Here is a 25,975-nt window from a genome sequence, read left to right as displayed (position 1 = left end):
ATAATTAATTGGTTAAGAGACTGTATAACCTCAAATTGTATAAATTTCTTGATTTCAGTTTGCCTGTTCTGACTTTACAGGCCAAACCAGTAACTGAATTATAAACAATTTATGGTCATGCATTTTCCTTTAAACTGTCAGTTTAAAATGATGTCCTGTTTTTGAATACATGGATGGATATTTTAAAACGTTTTAATCTGATTTATCAATTCATTAAATAAATAATCAGATTAGTTGATTATTTGAAAAATTATGTTGGTTGAAGCCCTAATAGAAAGCATGTCTCATATTTTGATAGATGAAGGGACATGTGCATTTTCTTCATAAAAAAAAAAACAAAATGCAAAATCAATGATCAAGAATTATTACATACTATTAGGGCTCGTTTTCTATCCTTGCAAAACCAGCCTGTTTTGAAGGAGCATAAAAAAAGTACAAAACAAAATCATGATAGTTTTGGATTTTTCATTATTTATAGTTTTAGCTTCATTTTGATATTTTGTTTTTCAACTTCAGTTTCTGTTTCTATGACAAGATTGATGGGTTTTGTTTTATCTTTTCCATATTTTTCCCTCAATACAAAGTATGACAAAAGGTCACGTGTGATAAAATTGCAACAAACCCAATAAATTATATTTCATTCATTTAGGAGGGGTAAAGTTATCCACAAATCAAATCCACCAAAATCAGTAGAGCCTATTAAACAAAAAAAAAAAAAATAAAATCAACCCAAAATCCTTATGAAGAAGTATTAAGTAAATGTACAAAGATGAAAACAAGGGAAATTATGTTGTAGTTAGGTTTTGTGAATGGAACATCTTCAGTAAATTATTGATTTTTCTTTTTAATCTTTTTTTTCATTCCAGTTAATGAAAAAACCCCCACATAGTTTATGTTTTAATTTTCAATAACTATAATCACTTTGGTGGAAAGTGCAGCAACAAGCAAGGAATATACCTTATACAGTATAGCAAACCATCATGCTAGCGCTGTTGCCTAATGCTAACGTTTACATTAATCTCAGTTTATCTTTTAGCTCTTAGCTTGGTTGTGTCGTTGGAAAATGGCAGAAATTCACCCAAGCTAGCTAGCTAGCTAGCTAACACACGGGCTCTAAATCCATCCATTCAACACAGGATTGCTACATTTAATGGCTGCAATAACTGCAGCTTATAAAAGATGATTCTTTCTCTTTCTTCTTAGATGCAACACTAATTTTCCTTTTTCTTCTTATAAGCTTTTGGGGGGAACATGTTTTTACGAAGTACGACTGGTATTTCCATTACTTTCAGTGGAGAAGTTGAATTGCTATACAGTGCAGTAAGCTAAGTTTGGTCACGCAATGACTTTCAAGTCCCGAGTCAAGGTACCAGTGTCCCTCCAGACTACAACTCCTATTAGTTTTTACAGCGTATGAAGTAGTGATCGAGTATGACATGGAAACATTTCGCATAACTGCATGTGCCGGCCTTCCTGACAGATGGACGATCTTTGCCTTGTCTGAGTATCGCGTTTCTGTTTTGGGTTGCGGTATGGGCCGTGCTCCCCCCCCCAAACGCCCGGTGTTTGAAGTGAGGTCCGCCGAGGGGAAGCGGCCCACCAGGCCGGCGGTCAGATGACTTCCAGTAGGCCGAGGATTAGAGCCATCTGATGTGGCAGGTGCTGCCGTCACGTTCCCGCTCCACGGCCGCGTTTTGGCCTCTTCCTTTCCTGTCGCGTTCCTCCATGTTTACAAGAATCAAATGGTGACGTGGTACATGTGGTAATCCGCGTGTGCGGTTTTTGAACTCTTTTCAAAACACTTGCTGCATTCTTTTGTGTGTTTGTAATCCGCTGAGGTCACAACTAACATATGAGGATGGGGGGGATGAAAATCATTTTCATTGCGGCTGCATCATACTTCTAGTTTTCCCCCCTGGGTGGCGGGGGGGGGGGGTGACGACTGATTTATTATTTTTTTTCCTCATAACACATGATTTTATTCTTGTGATATTAGGATTTTACGCTTACGGAACTTTATTTTTAGAATATTAACCCATTCGTGGGCAGCGTCCCATTTTGGGGACATCATAATTTTCACGCATTTTATCCTTCAGTATATCAAAATATTTAAGTGTTTTAATCTGAAGCCATAATTTTGTATCAGGAGAGGATAACTCATCGGTGAAAGAGATTATAAATTAGTAAAGTTATCATATGACTTAGCCACAAACAAAAAAGAAGTGTTGTTTCCTTGATTGTGGCCTGTTAGGAGACTTTTATCTCAATAAGGCAAAAAATTGCCAGCCTGCCCATGAATGGGTTAAGATATTTTCCCACAACAGTAAAAACCTTTTCTCTTTAATTTTTTTTTTTTTTAATATTCTGACTTTATCCTCACATGCAGTTTTTTTCTCGCAATGTTTCCGCTTTTTTTTTCCTCAGAATAAAACAATTCTTTTGACATTATTGATTTATTTCCAGAAGTTCAGTTGTTTTTGTTAATTTAATAGTTGTATATTAAGGCCTCCCCCCCCCTTTATTCTTGTAACAGTATTCTATGCTAGTAATGCTACTTTACTGTATTTTCATGACTTTCAACAAAATGCCTTCAGACACAAGTAACTCAACTTGCAAGTTTTATTTACAAATTTGATCCCCTCAGAATTATCATCAACCATTTTCATTTAAGATTAGTTTTACTCTCAGAAGTTGATTTACCATCTAATCATACATTGCCTTTTTCTTAAAAAAGTCAAACTTGTCGATGAACACATTTTGTTTTTTGCACGTTATTTATTCTCTCTCTCTCCCAAGTGTTATTTTATTAAATACATTTCAATTAGGAAAAAAAAAATCAATGTGGTAAGAAAGTGTTGCTGCAGACACGCACCTCGCCTTGATCGATGCGCAAAAACAAACTGCTGTCCTTGAATTAAACGCTACACGAGAGAAGAATGTCCTTCCGAGTCTCGCTCCGCTTTACAGCTGCATACCCGGCGAAGGATGCAATTATGTGTTTTTCCCAGAATGCTCGGTGTCAGCGGAGTGATGATAAATAGTGCAAAATAACATTCGCTGTCCCAAAGTCTATATTTGACGCCGGCGACGTCGGCCACTGTAAGGGATACTAATTTAGTTTAAAAATAGCTCCCCCCGTGTTTACCCAATTCAAATCAGATTAGGCAGCCATTAAGCTTGCTTTTAATTTGGACGCAGGCTTGCAAAAGGGGGTCATGTTTGAGCTTGTGAGGGACACCGGAGCTCGGGGGATGGTGCGGGGGTCAAGGTTTATCAATCATAAACATGAGCAGACGGATCCCATTACTCCAACAAGATAGGGCTGTTTACTCAGCGGCGTGAAGCGCAAATAGAGACGAGAGGCCTTCAATTTCTTCCTGTTCACGTCAATCAGTGAGTGCGAGGGATGGGCACTTCATTGATTTGAGGTTTTCCAGTAACTGCCTCACTTTTTTTTTTATTTATATTGACTGATAGACCAATGGAATTATTTTGACTGCTCATTTTAAATGCAATTTGATGGATTGATTTTAACTGATTATTTTGAACGAGCAAAAGAAAGAAAAATCTACAATATAAATAGTCCGTTCTGGAAATAATTTGTGTTGATCTTTTTTCGACAAAGGAGTAGGAAGAAGTTCAATCTTAATTAAATACTCCCCCTTCACCAATACCCAGGATGAATTTGCCATCAAGAAGAACATTCCGGAATACACATTATAATATACAGTTTTAACATACTCTACGCAGCACTGTGGGGAAAAAAATTAAAAAACACAGCAAAATGATAACTTTCTCATCTTTGCTATTTGTAGGTATATGTCTGAATAAAACGATATTTAAAAAAAAATTGTATAAACTATTGGAAAAATAACTCCCAAATACATTTGTGCCTTGGGATACTAATAATGATCCTCGCTTATGAGTTTTTAAAAATACAAGCTGTCATTCAGCCGATATTTATGCTTTGACATAATGGAAATGAACACAACTCACTCAACAACGAGCAGCATCAGCAAAACGCCCTCAAAAAACAAAACAAAAAACAAAGCAACAAGCAAAAGAAAACAAATTACTTCAAGGTTGTGTATTATTTTAAACAACCATATAACATTGCCTTAAATTCCCCCAGCTTATTGCTCAGAAACGTCATGAATGGGCTAACTAAAACCATCCAGGTGGCGATGTTTGAACAGAAACGGTGTCGCAACATATGAAGACAGACGATACAAAAATGTATTCTTCATCCTGTGCAAAAAAAAAAACATTATCACTCCAGTTTATGGAATCACTCCAAAAACTTTTGAAACACTTTGTTTCTGCATGGCGGTATTATACTGCCCCTGGTGGTCAATTCATAAATCAGAAGGAGCTTCAATAAATTAAGCATGATGCACAAACTGTTTAATTCTTTGTATTATGTTTATTGCAATGCTTGCAATAAACTTTTGAAATGAATGAAATCAGAAATTGCAATGTTTTAAGGACAACATTACAGTGACAATGTCCTCATGAAACACTAGAAAAGTGTTAATTTTGGGGGAGGCTGGGACAAATTAACAGCATTTCTATAAATTTCAACAGGAAATGATGATTTCTGAAGTGAGAGTTTTGCGTGAAGAGTGCGGTCACGAAATTGTATCTCATAAACATCTATTCGCAGGGAAATAGAAAGTTGTCAAAATACCAAAAAAAGTGTTTCTATCAGAGCTGTTATCTTTCAAAGCTTGCTGCTATTAGAAGGGAAAATACCCCAAAATCTGTTTTTAATAATATCATTATTTGCCTTTTACAAGCAAAAGAAGGAAAAAACTCGTCACAAACTCCTGTCGGCTTAAGTTCCGGCCTCCTCCATCCCTGGTTCAAGGAAATGATTGGAATTCCTTGGTGGTTAACCTGCCTAATTAGGAGAGAGGGGGAGGAAGAGAGGGAAACGGCTTTTACTTCCATTCTTCTGCTTCATCCTTTCCTTTTAGGATTCTATTTCATCTCAATAGAAAACATGTGACGGACCCACAATATATTATTGCCGCTCCCCCCCCCCACACCCCCCCCCAACATTACAACTTTCTCATAACATTTTGCGTAAAATTGTGTTAAATTCATTCTGGTATTATTGTGTTTTCTCTTGTAACTATTTTATTCTGACATTGTGAGGAAAATGTGAAATCTGAGCCGTTGTTTCAGTCGTGGCTTGAGATCCAAGTTAAATGTGTTTTCTGACCTCACTCACACCTCAAAATATTCATATCTCAAATTTTCTTTCCCCATTGAAATGAAGTAAAATACCATGAATCTGTTCCAGCCATAGCCTCTAAAATGACAAATGTTGTAATCTGCATGTTAATGAGGGAAAAATATGATTCCATAATATTTGTACCGTAACTTCTGGCCTGTAAGCCGCGACTTTTTTCATATACTTTAAACCTTGCGGCTTATGCGGTGATGCGGCCTATTTGTGCATTTTTTGTAACGGCTGTAAGGGGCCACTCGAGCGGAAAAGGTAAGAGTGAGAGGGTGGAATCGATGTGGCGAGGAAGTGACTTTTACCTGTATGTTTTTTTTAACTGGCCCTGTTAGCACCACATTAGCATTAGTGCCGCGCTAGCGTGTTGCTGCTGTCTTACTGCTGTGTCTCCGTGATTTTTACTGGTATGTTTTTTTTTAAACTGGCCCCATTACCGCCGCGCTAGTGTTAGCACCACGCTAGCATGTTGCTGCTGTGTTACTGCAATGTCTAAGTGGTTTAGGAATTATTTATTTATTTATTTCGTTTTTGACAGCCCTGTTCGTGCGACGGTGTTGTTGGTATGTTAAGCTAAGCTAAGGTAATAAATCTTTAAAAACTCTTTCTGTGTACCGTCTTTGTAAATATCTTGCGTTTCAGTGTGGGCACGTGCGGCTTTTACACAGGTGCGGCTCATGTATGTAACAAATGGTATTTCCTTTACAAATGTACTGGGTGAAGCTTATAAGCACGTGTGCTCTGTAGGCCAGAAATTACGGTACTTTATAAAATCATACAGTGCTGGTATAATAGAATAAAAAAATAATTCAAGTTTTTTTTTCACGCTATATCAGTAAAATGGCCTTTCTGTTAGTCCTTCTGGCTTTCCTCGCCTTGGCCACCTGGTGGCAGTGTGAGGCAGATGGCGAAATTATTCATTGAAACGTCACAACTCTTCTGTCAGCTCGTTGCTATAGCACTAATACGTTCAAGGCAGACGACAAAGTGCATGTCTCTGTCTTCCTGCTGCTACAGTTTGTTTGATGCGTTGCTTAACAGGTTAAGGCACCCGATTATAGATGCGATTTTATCATTATGCGTGTGGTTGGTTTGAATACACAAATTGTAATTCTTTTTGTTTCTTGTTGTTCAACTGGGAGTGGCATTAAACAGCTTGAAGGCTCTTTTTTTCTTGTGATGTGAGGTGGGTCACTGCCACCAACTTGCAACACAGAGGCTGAAGTCGGATTGGACCAAAAAAAAAAAAAAAATCTGACATCCACAAAAAAAAAAAAAGAATAGACTGTTAGGAATAAATGAATACAATTTCATGGAAAACAGAATTTTATATTGGATCTTCTTTTCAGTACGTATAGTTTTGTTGACGTTGGTCATTGCCACGTGAGAAGGTCTCGCAAGCCCTGACGACCCATCATTTCCCAGTTCAGCCATTCCAGCCCCTCCAGACTGCTCCCCCGACCCCCATTGCACTAATAGTGCCTTCATCCGGAAGTGGGAGAGACACTTTCTCTTTCCTAAAAAAACAAATTAGCTTTTGTGTGAGAGGCTCCATCCCCATACCCCTCCCTTTCTCCTACCAGGAAAACTGTAAAGGAAACAAAAGAAGTGGACCCGGAGGCCTCAAGTTTGATTGCAGCGACCAAAACTCACACTTCTTGTTTTGTATGGCGGTCTCACAATCTAATCCACCTCATTCAAGGATATTTGCGTTTAGATAACGGATGTTATGGTTATGTTGAGGCTCTGTGTTTTGACTGGATAGCGCGGTCAAGTCGAGTCTCTCCTGGGACACGCAAACACGCCGTGAAATGGTTCAGCAGTTAAGCCAATGTAAGAACATAACAGGTTTAAGCAAGGAGCTCATGCGTCGCCGCTTTTTGAGTGCCGACCTTCGATGTGAGGCAAAACAACCCGAGGCGCTCGATGCTTCAATTGCTTTTGAAAAGGCACTTAATATTGCTTGATTTTCTTCAAATCACAATTGTAGAACTGTGGCAGTACTTGACAAAAACAGTTTTAATAAGTATACGCAGATATTTTTTTTTTTTTTTTTTTTTAACACCCATCGCGTTACGAGAAAATAGTCCAACATGAATTCCCGCTTGTCCTAATCGATAGGGCCAACAAAAGGGAGAGTCACTTGGCATCTATAATGAATGGCGCTTTTATTGTGATCGTCTTTGTGGGTGCTTGTGTTTGCGGGACGGCTACGGGCGCGTAACGAGTGACTGAGGTCTGGTTGACGTCTGAAATGATCAACTGCACAATGCTGAGAGTGCCTCGACATGTTTAACACATCAATAACAGCTTGCCTTTATCAGTCTGGCTGCTAGAGGCCCTGAAAAGTAGTTTCCATTTTTCCTTTGTTTCCATGAAGAAAATTGAATATACCATCTTGGTCACAGAATTAATGAAAATCCAAACTCAAGGCAGTGTATTCCCTTTCTGCAGAATCTCTGCTGTATTTCCTTTCCATCATTCTTTGGTTGACGCATCCTCCTCCGCTGTTTTGCAGTCTGCGGTCCCAGCATCGATATCCGGAACGACATCAGCCAGTTCAAGCGCCTGGAGAACTGCACCGTGGTGGAGGGCTACCTGCAGATCCTCCTGATCAAGACCAACAACAGCAAGACCAAGAACCAGGAGGTTTTCCGCTCGCTCAGCTTCCCCAAGCTGACCGTCATCACCGACTACTTACTGCTGTTCCGCGTGCCGGGCCTGGACAGCCTGAGCACGCTCTTCCCCAACCTGAGCGTCATCCGCGGACGCAACCTCTTCTACAACTACGCCTTGGTGATCTACGAGATGACCAGCTTGAAGGACATCGGCCTGTACAACCTGAGAAACGTCACCCGCGGGGCCATCAGGATCGAGAAGAACCCCGAGCTGTGCTACTTGGACTCTGTGGACTGGTCTCTCATCATGGATGCTGAATTCAACAACATTGTGAGTGGGAATAAGAAGGCTAAGGAGTGCGACAATGTCTGCCCGGGCATTATGGAGGACAACCCGTTGTGTCAGCAGACAACCTTCAATAACAAACAGGAGTACCGCTGCTGGACCTCCAACCGATGCCAGAAAGGTAAGCGCTGTTGCTGGTTTTTGTTCTTATGATCACAGCAGACAGCAGTGGACAAATCCCTCCGAGCTGCGCCGTGTTTTCCCTTCATTTCTGTCCTCGCCTCGCCAGTGCAAACATCTGCGCTCTGTTCATTATAGGCACTCCTCGTTCCAGTGGATCCAACTATTTATGGAGTGCAGTGGTATAGAGCCGCAGGTATTAGAAAGACCTCCCCTGCTCTGCCAAGAAAACAGCTAGTTTACCTGTCTGGACCTTGTCAGTTAAATATTTGCCTGAGGGACTTTTTTTTTTTTCTTCCTTTTTATGATTTATGAAAGGGGGTATATATTGAAGTATCCCGGGAAGGGTCATCCCTGTTTTAACTCTGGTCCAGTGGTCGGGTCATGTGTAGAGGAGAGTCAAATGACTTGGAGAACCCCCCATCTACTGTAATTATAGTTCGCTTTTCACAAATTCACCTATTCACGTTTCAGTTTTCGTTGCTGTTTTGTGCTCTTTCGTTCAGACCCTGAGATGCAAAGCTCCAGTTAATTGGTGTCAAGTAAAGTTGCCAAGACATTTGTACGTTGGGGAGGGGCTCGGGGAAATCCTTCTTGAGAATTTTTCCAAATTAGCCCCAAGCAGAAGTTCTCTACGGCAAATGGGCGAAGCAACGCTTTCTAACTGTTTTTTGCCTGTGGCATTTAATGTGGGCGGTGGATGCCGTCAAACTTAGACAATCATTTCAAGGATTTGATGGATAATGTTGTTTTGAAGTCTCTTTTTCCTTCTCAGCATATTGTGTTTTCCTTCCTCGACTTGCTTCCTTTGGTCACCAATGTACCGTTTGCAACATTGTCTTCTGGAGGTCAGGGTCAGGAATGATTATTCAAGCGTACGGGGGGGGGGGGGGGGGTCCACACACTGTTTTGTTGCACCATAAAGGGCCCGAGGATGTCAGGGATCCTTCAATTTAGAATCAAAAGCCTTCATACACAAACAGTCTTTGTCCGTTTGGAATCATCCCAAAGACATTTTGAATCACCAAGGAGTGTGCTGGATGAAGTTATATCGAATATCAAGATTTAGCCTTCTCCAGAAATTAATCTAGAATTTTTTTTCCCCACTTCCAAATTCTATCTTCCGCTTCAGCTCCTCTGTCTGTGGGAAAAGTGTTTCTGATTTGTTTCTTTTATGAGACCTGCTTGAGCAGCAACCATAGTCAATCGGGATTATTAAAGAACCACTCCAGTTCTTTCCTCCTTGCAGGTCTCAGAAGAGATAGCGGAACTCAGGGTGGCATCAGTCGTACCAGGGCAGCATGGACTGCTGGAGAAAAATTCCTTGTGTGTTTTTACACACTTGGTTAATAAAGCTGGTTCTGATTCCGATCCTTTCCCTAGTGACTTCTGGAGTGTTTTCTGATGGACATTGTGGTGCTTTCAGTTGATTTGTGAATGTGGGTGGCTGACACGCATGCGGCTTTTGATTGTTTTGAGCTATAAAACATCAGCGATGAAATAAAACTAGTTATATATTTCATTATTAGTTTCACGGTACTTGAAAATATGTTGTTCATGATTTCCCATGTTTACAAACTGCTACCATGTTGTTATTGGTGCGTTTGCGTTGACGTGACCTTGGAGTACTGTTGATTCTTCCGTGGGGGAGGTCCATCTGTGCTATTGTATTGTGAAACCCTCTGTTGTTCCCTCGCGCGGGAGGATGTTTTGAAGCAGTTCTCAGAGGCCCAGGCCGAGGTCAGGCTAAATGCATTCCTCTTGAGGGCCCTTAAAGTCTCAAGGCTGTAGATAAAGACTTGAGGGAGAGACATTGTGCAGAAAATAAGAAGCAGTCATAGGTCGGACTGCAGCTTGAACAATGACCACAGGAGTAACTGAGCCGCACAGTAAATGTTCCCTGCTTGTATTATGTGTATTTAATAATATAGAATAATTTGGAAATGTACCTTAAAGGAGACATACAGTATCATACTCATGGATTTTCTATACACCTTGTCCTCATCAGAGTTGCAAGTGAGCTGGACCCTATACAAGTTGATTTTGGGGTGAGATAAAGGGTACGTTCTGGATTGATCACCAGCCAATCGCAGGTCACATATAGCCAAACGAAAATTAAAAGATTATTTTAATGTTTTAAACTTCACACAGGAAGGCTCGAGTTGAGATTCATCCCACATTCTAATATTTTTGCATTTTTTTTGCAATTTAAAACGTTTCGCAGTGTCGGTGGCAAAATATCCCAAGAATTAAGAATCGTAGCCTACTTTACGCGTGTAAAGGATAAATATTTTTCAAATAAGCCAGTTTTGAGGTGGCTGCTCCTTTTCATCCAAATGAGGCTCTGCTCACCTGCTACAGGGTTTGCCGACACGAGAACGGCTTATGCTACCTTGACGACGAGGGTGTGGCAACTTGGTGAGTCCTGAGTCATGGAAAAATTGTGCAAACTGTGCATAAATAAAGACGAGAAAGGCATTGACTCCATTTTCCCTCATGGAGACAGTACTTCATCACAAAGCCGCCGAATCACACTTGTCAATTAGTGAAGCGGATAAACCACATTGACGACCTCACTCAACCATCAAGTATGTGCCGCTGATTGGAAGCGAGTCTGTTCACCCAGCAAGCATCTCTGCTTTTTGTTTTTGGCTTTGACACAATAGTTTCCATCTTTTTCGCCTGTTGTTTGAGAAGGGTGGCTCTTCACCAAGCCTAGTTGTCAAGTCATGCCTGAGGAGAAACTGAGTGTGGGGCGATATCATGGCAATTAGCACCACTGTTAAATCGCAGTCTGACATAATTCTGAGTGAGCCACTCACACGTACATTTCGGGAAATCAGGAGCCAGCCACACCAGAGAATTTGTGTGAAAAAACTATTGAGCAGGTGAAAAGATGCCTGAGGAATGGAGGAAAGGTGTGCTGGTACCCATTTTAAAGAACAAGGGTCATGTACAGAATTGTGGCGAACTATAAAGGAAAAAAGTTGATGAAGCACACAATCAAGTTATGGGAGTCGATGCAAGACACAGAACAGAAGTGAGTATTAGCGAAAGTCTAGAAAGAGCACTACAGATGCAATGTTTGCCTTTAGGGTGTTGATGGAGCAGTGCAGAGAAGGCCAGAAGCAGTTACATTGTGTCTTTGTAGAGAAAGCCTTATCAGAGAGTACCCATGTTGTGGTACTGCTTCCGGACGTCTTAAGTGGCAGATAAGTATGTTAGAACAACACAGGACGTGTGAGTGCTGCAGAACAGTGGTGTGCTGTAGGTTTGACAAAGGAGTTTAAAGTGGAGGTGGGACTGCATCAGGGATCAGATCTGAGCCCCTTCCTGTTTGCTGTGGTAATGGATAGGCTGACAGATGAGGTTAAACTGGAATTCTCTTTGACCATGATGTTTGCACATGATGTTGTGATCTGCAGTGAAAAAAAGGCAGCAGGTGGAGGAGCAGTTAGAAAGGTGGAGGCATGCAATGAAAAGGAGAGGAATGAAGATTCGCCAAAGTAAAATAGAATATATGTGCGTGAATGAGAGGAGTGGAGGGGGAAGAGTGAAGCCCCTGGGAGAAGAGATACCGAGGGTGGATGACTTCAAATACTTGAGGTCAACAATCCAGAGCAATGGTGAGTGGTAAGGAAGTGAAGAAACGAGTCCAAGCAGGTTGGAACAGCTGGCGGAAGGTGTCTGGTGTTCTATGTGACAGAAGAGTCTCCGCTAGGGTGAAGGGCAAAGTTCATAAAACAGTGGTGAGGCCGACCATGATGTACAGATTAGAGACGGTGGCACTCAAAAAAAAAAAAAAAAAAAAAAAAAAAAAAAAAAAAAAAGGAAGCAGAACTGGAGATGGCAGAAATGAAGATATAGAAATTTTAGAAATGAGCTCACTAGAGGGACAGCCAAAGTTGAATGTTTTTGAGAGAGCAGACTTTGATGGTTTGGACACATCTGGAGGAGACAGAGTGAGTATGTTGGTGGAAGGGTGGATGAGGATGGAGCTGGACCACAGAGAAGATTGATAGCTGTATTGAGGGTAGACATCAGGGCAGTTGGTGTTAGACTGGCACCCAGCAGGCACAAGCAAGGAAAGCTATTCAGTCGTCAATATTCCATCATATATTCCCTATGAAGTGAAATGCATGTCATAAATGTAGGGGGAAAAACTGAAACTTCCTTGTGGTGGCTGCTTTTAAGGACTTAACTTAACAACCTTCTCCTTCCTACGTACACATGCACATGTCCATGCATGCACCAACATGATTGGCTTATTTTTTTTCCAGTGCGGATCTTCCTTCAAGAGCATGTGGCAGTTTTCCTTGTCAATACCGCCCAGTCTCCCCTTTAATTACACTCCTTGAAGTGAGGAGGCCTGTTGTCTGCCTCGCACACCGCTGTATCCTATGGCCCTTCCGCAGCTTCTTCACGGAGTAACTGTGCAAGTCTCGATGCTACATGTTTGTCTGCTGACCAGACAACACAACGCTTTTCCAAATGATGGTGGACAAAATAATGCGGGTTAATGCTCTATTGGGGCGTTAGACCTGAGTGGGAGTGATGCGTGGACAGGCTGTGACTGACGGACCGTGAGAAAAGAGCCTCCGTGTGGGTGGGGGGTGGGGGAGGTGTCAGACAAATGTCAAGTATACTAGCTCGACAATAAGCTCTTGCCAAAGTGAAAACTCGGAGGAGTGAAAGCAGCGTTGGAATAGATCCTCGTCAAGTCGCTCCTCTGTTTTGTTGGGAAAATGCAATGAGTTGTGCAAATAAAAATAAAATGACAATAAAACTAGAAATTTGAACAAGATTACAGTACGTACTGTAAAAACTCCAAAGGTTGCTTAGGTAAAAAGAAAACCGCTCTTGAAAAAAACATACCGGAAGTTGTGTGGGTTGGAATTAGACTAATGTAAAACCCTCAAAAGCTGAACTGCTTAAAAATAAGACAACAGTAAAAAAAAAAAAAAAAATAGTGCAGGTGTAAGTAAGACTACAGTACTGTAAAAACCACAGTTACAGTCTGCAGGTTAAAATAAGACAACCATTAACCCCCCCCACACCCCCCAAACCATACAAGTTTTGCAAATTCAAATAAATTTCCCAGAAACACACTAAACGTTGAAGAGGTAAAAAGAGAACAGCTGTAAACCCCCCCAAGTTGTATGGGTAAAAATAAAACATCCAGGAAACAGCCAAAAAGTTGCCCCTGTAAAACTACACGCTTAAAACAACCTCATGTTTTGCAGGTCAAAATATTATTGGTGTAAAAAAAATTTAAAAAAAAAACAACAACAACAAAGCCACTGAAGTTAAAATTAGACTGTAGTAGTCTTCAAAATTGTTCATCAAAAATGATCTCCTAATAGGTCGAGGTTCATACAAAAAGGCATGTGGAGTCCCCCTATTTAGAATGTAGGCTTTAGACCATGTCCACAAAAAATGTTTGCTTTAAAATGTTGATATATAAGATATAAATAATTCAAATAACCTTGGATTTTTATTTTTATTTTTAAATGCAAGCGGAAAAACAGCCGAACAGTAAACCCCCCCCCCCCCCCTTATCTGCGACTCTCCTTGTCCGTGGCTCCTCCGCTACTTTCTGCTCTGTTCTCCCCCTCGCTGGTCTCCTCCACGCCGCTTATCAGAAGCTGTTAACAGCTCCGCCTGTCAGATATCTCTTGTCCGAGCCCTGCTCTCATCGCTGCGGCACCGGCCAACTGGCTTGTTTGCTGAAGCTCTGGATCCTCTGACATTACACACTGTTTGCTTTGAGTTTGGAGTGGGGGGGGGGGGGGTGTCCCGTGACTAAAAAGTGTCTGGCCTGCTTCAAAAAGCCCCCCTCAGGTCCTGTGTTTGCCTCAGACGGGCTCTTAAATGAGGCCAAAGCTACATTGTCGAGAGGCCGTTCATAATTAGGCAGGCCCACTTCTTAGATTAGGTCCTTCGGCAAAATCTCTTCACAGCCTTTGGACCGGGGGTCCTCAATTGAAAGTTAGAGACGTTCAGGAAACTTTCCTCAGGCACAGGTCCACAACATCAGAATGTCTAGACTGGCGCAGCTCATTAAGTGAAATAAAGAATAATGTAGGAAAACTCTATATATTGCTGTAATTCAATTTCAGTTTTGCAACATTTTATTTTACAATTTTGATGAAACTTCACCATCTCAAAAAAATCCAAACATTGCATTAGAAACAATCAAATTATTATTTTTTCGCCTGGAAATTACAGAACAATCTACTAGTGGTTACCTTGTTTGCCTGACCTTCCATTATTTATAACAATAAGGAAATTTGCCCAAAAGGGGCTTGGGTTAAAATAATACTACAGTAAAAAATGTCAAGTGTTGCAGAATAAAAATCACAACTTCTGTAAAAATGAAATAACTGTAAATCCCGGCAGTGGTAAAATAAGACTACTGTGAAACCCAAAGGGTGCATAGAAGAATAAACTCTGTGTAATACCCCCTAAGTGTTTATAAAAACTAATTTAACAATACGTGTTGATTTGTGATCGGGAATGTTGCCTCGGTCTGGACCTGAACCAAAGTCTGCCTTTTGAAATCCACGCAAACACTGGTGTCTTAAAATAGGTTTTTTTTTTTTTTTTTTTTTTTTGGTGGACATTTGATTGAATCTCCTCATCTAACTATTGGAAAAGTTAATGATCTGATTTATTTTATTTTTTAAAGAGTTTGGTAGTTCCGTCTGAATGTTTTGAACTCCTGTTTCAATCCGAGCACGGTCTTAGATTTCTGTACGGTCCAAACTCTTCATTTCATATCTATCTCTCTATCTATCATTTAATCACTTAATTTGTCATTAAGAACCCTTACAATTTTTTCTTTTAGATATCTTTGAAGAAATCTCTATCTCTGGGTCTGGTTAGTAAGAAAATTACATATTTTTACACAGGAAGACATTCATTGCTTGGCTTTTTTCTGCATGTCTGTGTGTCCTTGTCTTGAACCCCAAAAAAAGTGTCTACAGCGGTGAAGCATTTTGCAGCCTCTGCGCTGACCCAAGAGACTTTTTTTTTTTTCTTGCATTTGATCACGTCTGCATCTTCCTCGTCAAAGAGCCACTCGATATCCTTAAGCTGAATGCATTGACCCAAGATCCTTTTATAGTATGGAAGGTTTTTTTTTTATCTATCTATTTTTCTATCAAAATTGTTGAACTAATATTTCTTAAAAAAGATGTTTCATTTGTAATGATCTTTGTTTGTTGTTGTTCGGGGGGGAAGGGGTGTTTCTCATAAAAGTGAATAATTCATTAAAACCGTTTTGGGGGGAAAAAAAGAAGTCAAAGAAAATTATTGTTGATGGATTTATGGGACCTCCCACATGATTTATTTTTTTCTGTACTGAGACCGTGCTCCCTTCATGCATGTTAGAAAAGTTGTTGGGATTTTTCTGCTTTGGCACATTGATGAGAGCAGATCCTGCATTGTGATGTGTTTGGAAACCTGATTGAAATATGTCAAAAAGTCCATTTAAATTCAAGAAATTGCTGTGTTGATGATGAATAACTTTCTTGATCTTGGCTGTGAAAGGGAGATAGGTCTATAGCTTGCGAGCACGGAAGCGTCCAGCGCTGTGGTTTTTAGAAGAGGCTTAGCAGCAGCTACTTTTAAGAGCTTTAGGAAACTCTCCAGACTGAAGTGAGCAATTGATTATTTGCTGGAAATCATCTTGCACAGACTTCACAATAGTTTTGTAAAAAGGCAGATGGGATTTAGTCAGGACAGCTCGTTGATGGTTTCAGCCTCTGAACCATTTTCCCAAGTTTTTTTTTTTTTTTTTGGTAAACTGGATCAAATTCCGACATGGTAATAGAGTTTTCCCTCGGTGGCTTCAGATTTGGTATCATTTTGCTGATTTGCGCAATGGCGTTGTCATGTGACACAACAAGGCAAGTCCCGTAATTCCTGGCCTACAGAGCGCACCTGGTTAGAAGCCTCATCGAGTACATTTGTAAAGGAAATACCTTTTGGTCTACACATACGCCGCAGCTGTGTAAAAGCCGCAAGTGCATCAATTGAAACCCGCATTGAAACACGATATTTACAAAGAAAGACTGTACACAGAAAGAGTTTAACGCTGGCACCGTGCTAACACTAGTGCTTACACTAGCGCCGCGGGAAAGCTAGCGGTAACGCTAACAAGGCTGGTTAAAATGAAATTTACCAGTAAATGTCACTGAGACATGCCAGTAACATAGGAGCAACACGCTAGCACAGCGCTAACAGGGCCAGTAAAAGTCACTTCCTCAGCACATATATTCCACCGGTCTCATTCTTACCTTTTCCGCTCGAGTGCCCCCCTTGCGGCCGTTAGAAAAAATGCACAAATTAGCCACATCACCGCATAAACCGCAAGGTTGAAAGCGTGTGGCGAAAAAAAAAAAGTAGCTGCTTGTAGGCCGGAAACTATGGTAATTGTTTTCTACTTATGGTCTGTAAGTGTTTTTTTGCTCCTGATTAGCGTAGGTTAGTGATAGTGGCGTACAAAGCGAAGGGTTAAAGAAAGGCAGTGCGGAGTTTCCCTCCAGCAAAACTTGTTGTCCAAATGCTTCTTTTTAGTTACAAGTGACTTACTTTAACCAATGTCTGTTGCTCTTTCGCCATGATCTGTTTGGCGCTGGCATCATATGAGTAACATTTGTAAATCCATGCTGGCTGCCTGGGAACATCTGTAGGCTTCAACTAAGCCAGCTAACTGATTATTCTTGGTAGCGCTCGTCAATCATCTGCTTCGATGTATTTACTCTTCAATAACTTTATCCAATTCATCTGCCGCGGTCTGCCATGAACATCCATGGCAGGTCCTCCTCATGGATGCTTTGTTCTGCAGAAATTCTTGTCTCAGGGGTGGGTCACCATGGTCCAGTACGCATGATACGTTGCAGTGGCTGCTGAAAATCTGCTGATCCACAGTAAGTAAAATGGCGGCGGAAGTAAACGAAGCACGTGGATGACTTTGCTTCATTGCAGCTCCTCTCAAAATAGAACATATGATTTAACTTTCCATTCGAATGCAAAAGTTCTGATTCAGGACTCGTTTTTTCCCATTGCAAGCCGAAAAATAATTTAATGAGGTAACATTTTTTTTTAATATAAACTTAAAAGTCTGTACAGGCACGCCACACAACTCGAAACAAGAATGTTACACTTTACAGAAAACAGGGAAAACGTCCAAAAAAGTTCAAACCAGAAAAAGTGCAATGGAACATCCATATCTGACTGCCCACGCATCCACCGCTTGCACTCCACTCCATTTAGTCGGCAGCGTGGGCGGCCTGCCAGTGTTAATGCCAAAGATCCTCCACTCCATCCATCATCCGCATCTGCCACCTGACAGGCATTTAACTAATCAGGTCCATCCTCTTCTCCGACCAAGGCCTCATCGAGAGATGGCGGATCAAGTGTTTTTACTTGTGTCCCCTATACAACTGAGTCATGAAGTAGACATCTATAACGTGAAGTGCATATCCATCTCCAGTGGTAATATGCTTGTTTGGTAATGCCTTCTTACTCCTTCGGGACTCTCTGTGACAAAGTACCTCGATCCCAAGTCATCTTGTCAGTGGGGTGTGTTGACATTGTGATGATAGCTGCAAAGGGTCCTCAAGTCTGAACATCTGACGTGGTCACATACGAGAAACAAACATCTATTCACTCTAGCGAGGTGCACAGAACCCAATTTTAACATCCGAAAGGATTTTTGTGTGAGAAGTCCCACACATGAGGAAAAATCGGGCTAGTCGGCGAAATGGTTATCGTTGGCATCTTTGAACAGGTTTAACATTAACAGTTTTTGGCCTTGGCCTCGGGGAGAATAAAAACCCTAATAAAAAATTCCCACCACAGGATAATCGCTCAGCATAATCTGTTACTGACATCAGATAACTAAAGGCCTCTTTATACTGCCTGACTTGCGTGGTTGACGACGCCCACATTGCATCATGTCACCGACGCATTGGGCTGCGTGGCCTCTATGTGAGACTTGACGCCGACACGGCACAAATTGTGCCTGCGCGCAGAATTTTCACGGAGACATGCTTAAGACTCAACAGCGCCAGAAATGCTAGTTAGTGTTACTTATCAGAAATGTCAAAAACTGCAGTGCCAGGTCAATAAGGACAGGGACCCTTTAGAGACCCTTGACAATGAAAATTCTGGAAAAAAATGGTACCAAACTAAGTTGCTTTAAAATCATTTTTAACTTTGGAAAAGATTGAATTTGATAGCATGCTAGCAAATCATGTACAATGACAGTTGTAAAGTGTGTCTAAATATGAACAGAGGGGCTTTTGATGCATTGACAACTGCTCCTTTTCATACTCTACAAATAATTTCTGTCAAAGGTTCTGTGGCTTGATTGGCTGTTTTCTTTTTCATCTCTTAAATTGAGCTTGACCGTACGCAAACGCACACAAACGCAACTGTGTCAGAGCCCAAAAAGCGTTGCCTTTTGGAGGCATTCAGAAGCCGCGATGCTATCTGGTTGCGCCGCACTGAGGCCGTGACTCATCCATTTGCTTTCACCACTCATTCATAAATCTGCTTCAATCGCATAACTTCCTCTCCCAGAGCTGCAGGGCCCCTTGACACTGCGGTAGTTTTCCTCTCAGTCCCGCTTTCAATGGCAGGAAGCGCGAGGGGTGTTGGTGGTGGTGGTGGTGGTGGTGGTGGTGGGGGTTTTATGTGCGCTGCGCGGCTTCCTTGTCCATCCTCCCCTCCCTTGTGCTTTCCATGCGTTCATATAACACAGTCATTCACACATGGCTACGCCGACTTGACAGTGATGTAACATGCATGTGCAGATTTCTGTATCACGTATTTTTCAGCAGATACTGTATGATGAACTGAAAAATATGTGACGGGGCCCAGATTTGTGATCTCGTGATCAGATCTGGACAACTGCTTTATAGATCGCAATTCATAATCAAAGCAAAAAAGTTCCTGGTAATAACAATGACAATGTGTTTTTCATTTGGGTGGTACAGACTTGCAATAAGGGAGAGTAGCATCTTTGTCTTTAGTTTATTGGTTTATAAAATTAATGGACCAGCCCGGACATCTGTCATCCTATTGTATTCACATGAGCATTAGAAATGGGTGTAAAACTGATGGCTACTGATCCTCTGATACCTTGGTGGAACCCCTGATCAGGATCCGTTCTCTTATGTGGATTTTGATTTGAAATTTTCCAATAAAATGGAGTCACGGTATCCCCACTGTAGAGAGGTTCAAATCCGGGCACAGGTCCTAATCAGCAGGATTTGCATGTTCTCATGCGTGTTTGCGACAATTTTCTGTACGTACTACTGGTTCTTCTCACGTCCCCACAAGATGCATGTTAGGTTCAATGAGGGGTCTTCATTTAAATATTTGAATGCTTTTATCTGCAAAGTTTGTACATGTACTCTGCGCTTAGCTGATGTCCAGTCAAGGGTGTGAACCCATATCTCGCCTAGAGTCAGCTGCGATAGGTTGCAGCTCACCCTTGACCCTAATGAAAACAAGCTTTGTTTGACTACGATGGGAAGGCTTATAGACTATAGCACCTACATTCATTAGCCTTGAATTGTTTGTCCGTCTATGTCTAGAGCTACGTCTTTTGTTACTAGCAGTAAAGACTTTGAACTGCGGCCCTTTCCCGGTTAAGCACTATATAGAATGGATTTATGACTTTAGTAGATTGTGTTTGTTGAACCAATACATAACCGTACCCAACTTCAACTTCGCCTTGGTCTGACAGACAAGGATGGTTTGTTAAATTTCATGAATGCCAGTTCTTGTGATTATTTACAGAGAACATGTTGTGGATGTGAAGGGAATGATTCTTGAGCGATGGGCTGCATGCATCCAACTCGTAAAACAATCCATAAAGTAGTCTACTGTACCTTGTGTAATGCCTTTCAAAATGACCTTCACCTCCCGCTTCCTGTTTCTCTTTGTTCTTATCTGGCGGGATCCCTGGGGGTCCGGTGCAGTTTTCACCACGCGGGCTAATGGGCACAGGTGGCGGCCGCCCCAGCTCTTTTGGCACGGGCATCAGCTCCTTGGCCAGCTGCCTCAGTAAGTCGGTGGAAAACAAACACAACAGAGATCACCAGTTGTTCCTTTGTGAAACTCGGAGGGGGGGGGGATTTGACGTGGGAGGAGTCAGTTCTCAACTTTAAAATGTGTGTTTTGTGAAGTGCTGATGATGAGGCAGGCATCGTTCTTTTCTGTTATAGCAGTGAGTCACAGAGTGCTTACGTTCCGGCAGTCATCCCTTCCCGGGTCCCAATAGGGGGATGAGAGTTGCACGTTGGAAACTTCTGCAGCTGTACTGCAACGTGTTGCAGCCTTTTTACTATGTCACATAAATACGGAGGTCTCTGGAGGTCCGGCCATGCCCTCCTACTGGAGCTCCAACTCTGCCTGCAGAATAAGGAAAGGCTTCATCACCTGGAAGACGCCGCCATTCCTCATTCATCTTTCCTAAGTAGTTTTTCTTAATCACAGGATGTAGATTACTCGCGGGCCACCACAGCTGTCTGTAGTCTGGTGTGGGGAGGCCATTGGCAGCCCGCCATTTTTGTGTGTGTGTGTGGTGTGTGTGTGTGTGTGTGTGTGTGTGTGTGTGTGTGGGAGGGGGGGTGCAGCATTTTTTAAGTTAGTTGCAGTACCACTTGTATTTTTTTTTAATGGCGAAACAAATTTAATGACTATCTGCCGCATCATTTTTATTTACTGTATAATCGTATTGAATGTTACAAGGTTTCACACTATTTTTTAAATTAAGAAATAACAATTATTCATTTTAGGAAGAATAAACCCACATCTCAAAAACGTGCATTAAATAGAGACTCAAAATTGCCCCTAGGTGTCTTATTGTGAGTGCGAGTGTTGTCTGTCTCCATGTGCCCTGCGAATGGCTGGCAACCAGTTCAGGGCTGTACTCCGCCTCCTGCCCAATGATATCTGGGATAGGCTCCAGCACCCCCATGACCCTTGTGAGGATAAGCAAAATGAAAGATGAATGAATGAATAAATTGAAGACTTTAATGTGTCAAGGTATCTGTTTTAAAATGTTTCTTAAACACAAAATTTCCCCCTCAACCTTTCAATTTTCCATACGTAGTCCTACATAGTAGTTTGTTGTCTATACCCGTGTACTGTATACTGAGCATGTATCTTCAAAATGATTATATAGCATTTTTGACTTAAAAGGATGAGCGGCTGGTAAAATGAATGGATGGAAGCATCTTTAAAATAGACTTTAAAACGTAATTGACCTCTGGGGGAAATCAAGAATTTGCAACTGACATAAGTTTAGGTCAACTCAGCATGGCAACGTGACAGAAATAATGGGGTCTAATCGATTGTAATGAAATATATGTATTGAAATTACTTGAACAAATACTGTTAATGAGTCTAACTTTCTTACATTCCCAGCTATATGGACGGGTGTTGTCCAGAGTTTGCGTCGGTTGGGCTTTTCCTTTTTCTCCGCGCTGTGTTGCCTGATCGCGGCATCCTCCTCCATGTGTACATTTGTCAGGTGCCCGATCAAATTTTTTGTGGAGGCATAGTGGAAGACCTGCTAGCAGATCTGCGTGGGTTTTCTCGAGGAACTCTGGTTTCCTCCCACATCCCAAAAACGTGTAGTAGGTTGATTGAAGACTCTAAGTTGCCCGTAGGTGTGAATGTGAGTGCCACAAGTTGGTTGTATGTGCACTGCAACAGGCTGGCAACCAGTTCAGGTTGTCCCCCGTTTCCTGCCTGAAGATAGCTGCGACAGGCTCTAGCACTCCCGCGACCCTTGTGAGGGTAAGCGTTGAAGAAAATGAATGGATGGGTTTGGGGGGGGGAGCACATTATCCATCAGAAATTACCAAGACATTTCTTGATTGAACCATTCTGAAGGTATTTAGGTTTGATGTTGTCAGTGAAAATGAACTTTTGAAGAAATGGGAATGGCTACAGTTAATTCATGAATTACCAGGGGACAAGTACTTTTTCACAGCGAGCCTGGTAAATTTTCATAGTTTTTCTTCACGAACAAATAAAGTCATCATTTAAAAACTCAATTTAATGTTTACTTGGATTATCTTTATGTTTCATGATCTTAAACATTAAGATGGGAAGCTGCAAAAATATAAAACTTTTGAGAAGATTTTCACAGCACTGTGTGGGCTGATTGAAACACTGGTATTAAAGATATGCCTTCAAACAACTGCTACTCAAACATGCGGAATCAAAACACATACTGTACGAACACAGCATATACATCTATAGAGCTCGTGCACCTCCGTCATCAAATCGTCACTGGCCGGAAGTGCCGGTCAAACAAACAGTTCTTCAATGCTAAGTCGGTTGGAGACGAAAATATGTCTTATGGTACGAAGCCCAGAGTTTTGTCCGATACCGTTAAACATTTAGAAGGTGATAATAAACGAAGGTACATGGAAAAATGAGAGACACTTGGTATAGAGGAGCCATATTAAATGCCAAAGTCGATGTTTTCACCAATAAGAAATTGGACTGTTAACCCGCTTCCACTTGTCTTGGAAAAGTGGATCTATACATGCCTCTGCTGAGTAAGTCGTCGAGATTTACACGGAAGAGTTTGAAAGCATAGAAAAGTCTGGACGCAGACAAATACTTTGTTGCTGGATCTGTTCTCAATCAAGAAAAAAATCCCACATAGAAATGGAGCCACTCTGATTTTTTTTCAATACAAATACCAATATTTAAATAAATGACCCCTGATTTTACACAAACTCGCATTCATTAACTATGATTGGGGGAAAAAAAAGATTGGTGTCGGCTCCTTGTACACGGAAGTGCGTTGCGCCCGCACGTTGAACTTCGGCAAACCTCTGTGTGACCGGCGGTTATTTTTCTCTTTTTCGATATGCATTGGACTCATTTGAGAACAATGCATATTAAAAATAACCCAACCTCTGTCGGGGAGAGGTTTACCGAAGATTAACGTGTCCGCAACGCGCTTCGTGTATATTGGAGATGACTCCGTCGGTTTTATTTAAGTGCATTGTTCTCAAATGAGCCAACTTGGCGTTATAAATACTTCTTGGGAATTTGAGATTGAGAAGAAAAATTCCTACCTGAAATGAATTGATCGCGACACAGGTGTGTGTTTTTTGGTTGGGCACCATCCATCACGTTTATATGCTGAAATCCATCCACCTTTTCTGGTCTTTTCATCTGGTATTCCATTGAATTATCTCTTTGAATATCTGTCCTGTCTGTTGTAACAACCAAAAGCATAACAAGTCTCGGGCATTGTGAACATTCTCCTCCGGTTCAATGTCCCCCACACTGTCGAGCAGCTCTTTTTGAATATGGCGCCGTTAAAACGGTGACGTCACGTGCTCAAGCTCTATACTGTACTCGAGGATATATTCCCTCGGCTCTGTAGGAAGTCGGGAACAATCACTATTAGTGGAGGTTTGTTGGGGACCATCTGTACCTCTTCTCCGGGCTCTGAATTCCACTGTATCTCTTCCAGTGGAACTCAGTTCTGCCCATCCTATTGTGAATGTGAATGTATGCTAACAGAAATGTAGATGCAGTGGAGGACCACAATCTACTGAAGTGAAGTGTACCACCAACTCCATCTGAAATGTGTATTCCGGAGGTCAATTTTCAGGCATGTTTGCGCTTGCATCAGTCGCCTTCTTCCCATCATGCCGGAATGGCCCACGCCCCGCATGCAAACAACGCCTTTGTCATTTCACCCTTTATGACCTGTTAAACAGTCTGTAGGCAGCCGGGATTAAGGCAGGAATGTTGACAAATGCTCAAAGGGGTTATTTGTATTTTCAAAGCGGCAGAAGTTGCATCAAGGCAAATTGCCGTGAATATTTTTCCTTTTATACTCCAGTAGGTTTTACAGGAAAAAATGATCCCGGGAGCAAAACTATTGTGTTCTCGTTCCACTGTAAAAAAAAAAAAAAAGGTGACTAGGTTCGTCCGGACAAGGCATGCGCTTGCTTGTGCAAAATGTGTTGTTTTTACATTCCACCTGCCTCCCCGTATAATTCATGCTATTATCTTCCTCCTTTCCTCCTCCCCCCGTGTGTGGGATCATGGTGTTGATGCTTCTGTTCAGGAAAGCCCCTGGAATGTTGTCCAGCTTCTGTTTTCCCATCCTGTGTAGGCTTTAAATCTTCTGTTTGTCTGCAGAAACAACTTTATATGGACCCCAAACAGTCGTTGCCGTTGTGTAAATGTTACGCAAATGAGGATTTTTTTTTCCTTTCACAGTTTTGCAACTTTTTCTCTACTTGTTTGTATTAAAAGGTCCAAGTTTGTGAAACTGTAAATAATAGACTGTTGGTTTTATGAAATATTGACATTCCAGGGGATGCTTTATGAAGTTTTAGCAGATTGTATTACACACAGGTGGGAAAAGGTCAAAGAGAAACTACAATAGCTCTTTCAGTAAAATTCCAGTAATTCTGTTATACCGCAGAACACATTTGTTAGTGCTATGCACATCAGCATGACAGGTCTGCGGTTTGGACTTGGACGTGTTGAGTGCATGAAGACTCCAAGATTGTCCAGAGGTGTGAATAATTGTCTACATTTGCCCTGCGTTTGGCCGGCGACGTGTCCAAGGTGCACCCCAACTCTTGAGGCTCTGGCTTTCTGAGTCACTTCTCTTCAAATTTACACTTGCAGCTTGGCTGGAAGACCACGCCAATGTCCATTGTTTGACGTACTTTTGTTCATTAGAATGTTTCAGTGTTTCTTCTTCTTCTGATGAATGAATCCCCTTTTTTGGAGAAAAGGACATGCACGTGAATTCTGGTGAAACCTTATTTATGTATTTTTCCTCCAAAACACACTCTTTAGTGCCTCTTGGCAAGCTATGAAAGTTTGGCCCAAAGAAGCAGTTTACCAATCAACAGAAAATGCATGAATTTGAACAGGTCGGCCATTTTGGGGTGAATTCCAGGACTTTTACTTTGACAAACCTCAACCGGGGAATTTGGGCAAATGTACCATTAGGAAGAAGTTATTTTTTTCATATTTCAGTCACTTTTTTTTGAAACTTTTTTTTGTTGTTGTCAATGCCAACTAATGTGGGTGGAGCATGGTGTGGATGTTTGATGATAATGTTGAAAGTTAGCCCTTTTGTTTGAAGAAGCCATTTCTGCAAATTCCAGGGATTGTACTTTGACAAAGTCCTTCTATGGAATTGGGCTCACATGAGTCTCAAGGTGTCTTGGACAAAAAAGCTGAGGATTCCCCATGAAAAGGGGGTGTGTATACCGATTGTAGCATAAGAATTCAACTTCTCATGGATTAGTTTAGAACAACGTCTTCCCCAAGAGATGTCTACAATTTTAAGAAGCGGCATTTGTACTTGAAGTCCAATTAGGAGCGTCTAGTTTGGCACTTTTGGTCGTATTGTACTCATGATCGGCATGGAGAAGAAGAGCGATTTGCCCTGCTTGATTGTGGGGTCGGTCTAAGGAGAGTTGGCATCATTGGCATCGCGTGTGTCTGGAGTCCTTGTGGACGTCATAAAAAAAATCAAGGAGGGGGCTCAGGAAGCTGCATGCCAGACCTGGAATGCTTTTAAAGTTTTTACACCTCGTGCTTCTCCGGCCACAGGTTTAATGA

General features: G+C 41.5%; 2 protein-coding genes across 4 annotated transcripts in view; one reads left to right on the top strand and one right to left on the bottom strand.

The window, feature by feature from the left end:
• LOC133502176 (high affinity choline transporter 1-like) overlaps window positions 1–24,017 on the bottom strand; it is a 55,225-nt gene extending 31,208 nt beyond the window's left edge. The window contains 3 exon segments of the mRNA XM_061822661.1: window positions 20,236–20,402; window positions 20,594–20,758; window positions 23,449–24,017. Of these exon segments, the coding sequence (XP_061678645.1) occupies window positions 20,236–20,387 (152 nt within the window). The 5' untranslated portion in view covers window positions 20,388–20,402; window positions 20,594–20,758; window positions 23,449–24,017.
• Window positions 1–25,975, top strand: part of LOC133502174 (insulin-like growth factor 1 receptor) — a 142,021-nt gene that overhangs the window by 30,504 nt on the left and 85,542 nt on the right. For all 3 annotated transcript variants that reach the window (XM_061822658.1, XM_061822659.1, XM_061822660.1), the window contains one exon: window positions 7,764–8,330. In XM_061822658.1, coding sequence (XP_061678642.1) covers window positions 7,764–8,330 — 567 coding nt within the window. The remainder of the gene's footprint in view (window positions 1–7,763; window positions 8,331–25,975) is intronic.

Source organism: Syngnathoides biaculeatus, chromosome 6 (genome assembly GCF_019802595.1).
Source record: "Syngnathoides biaculeatus isolate LvHL_M chromosome 6, ASM1980259v1, whole genome shotgun sequence".
NCBI classification, from domain to species: domain Eukaryota; kingdom Metazoa; phylum Chordata; class Actinopteri; order Syngnathiformes; family Syngnathidae; genus Syngnathoides; species Syngnathoides biaculeatus.
Note: the sequence above shows the minus strand (reverse complement) of the source record. Positions and strands in the feature narration are given on the sequence as shown.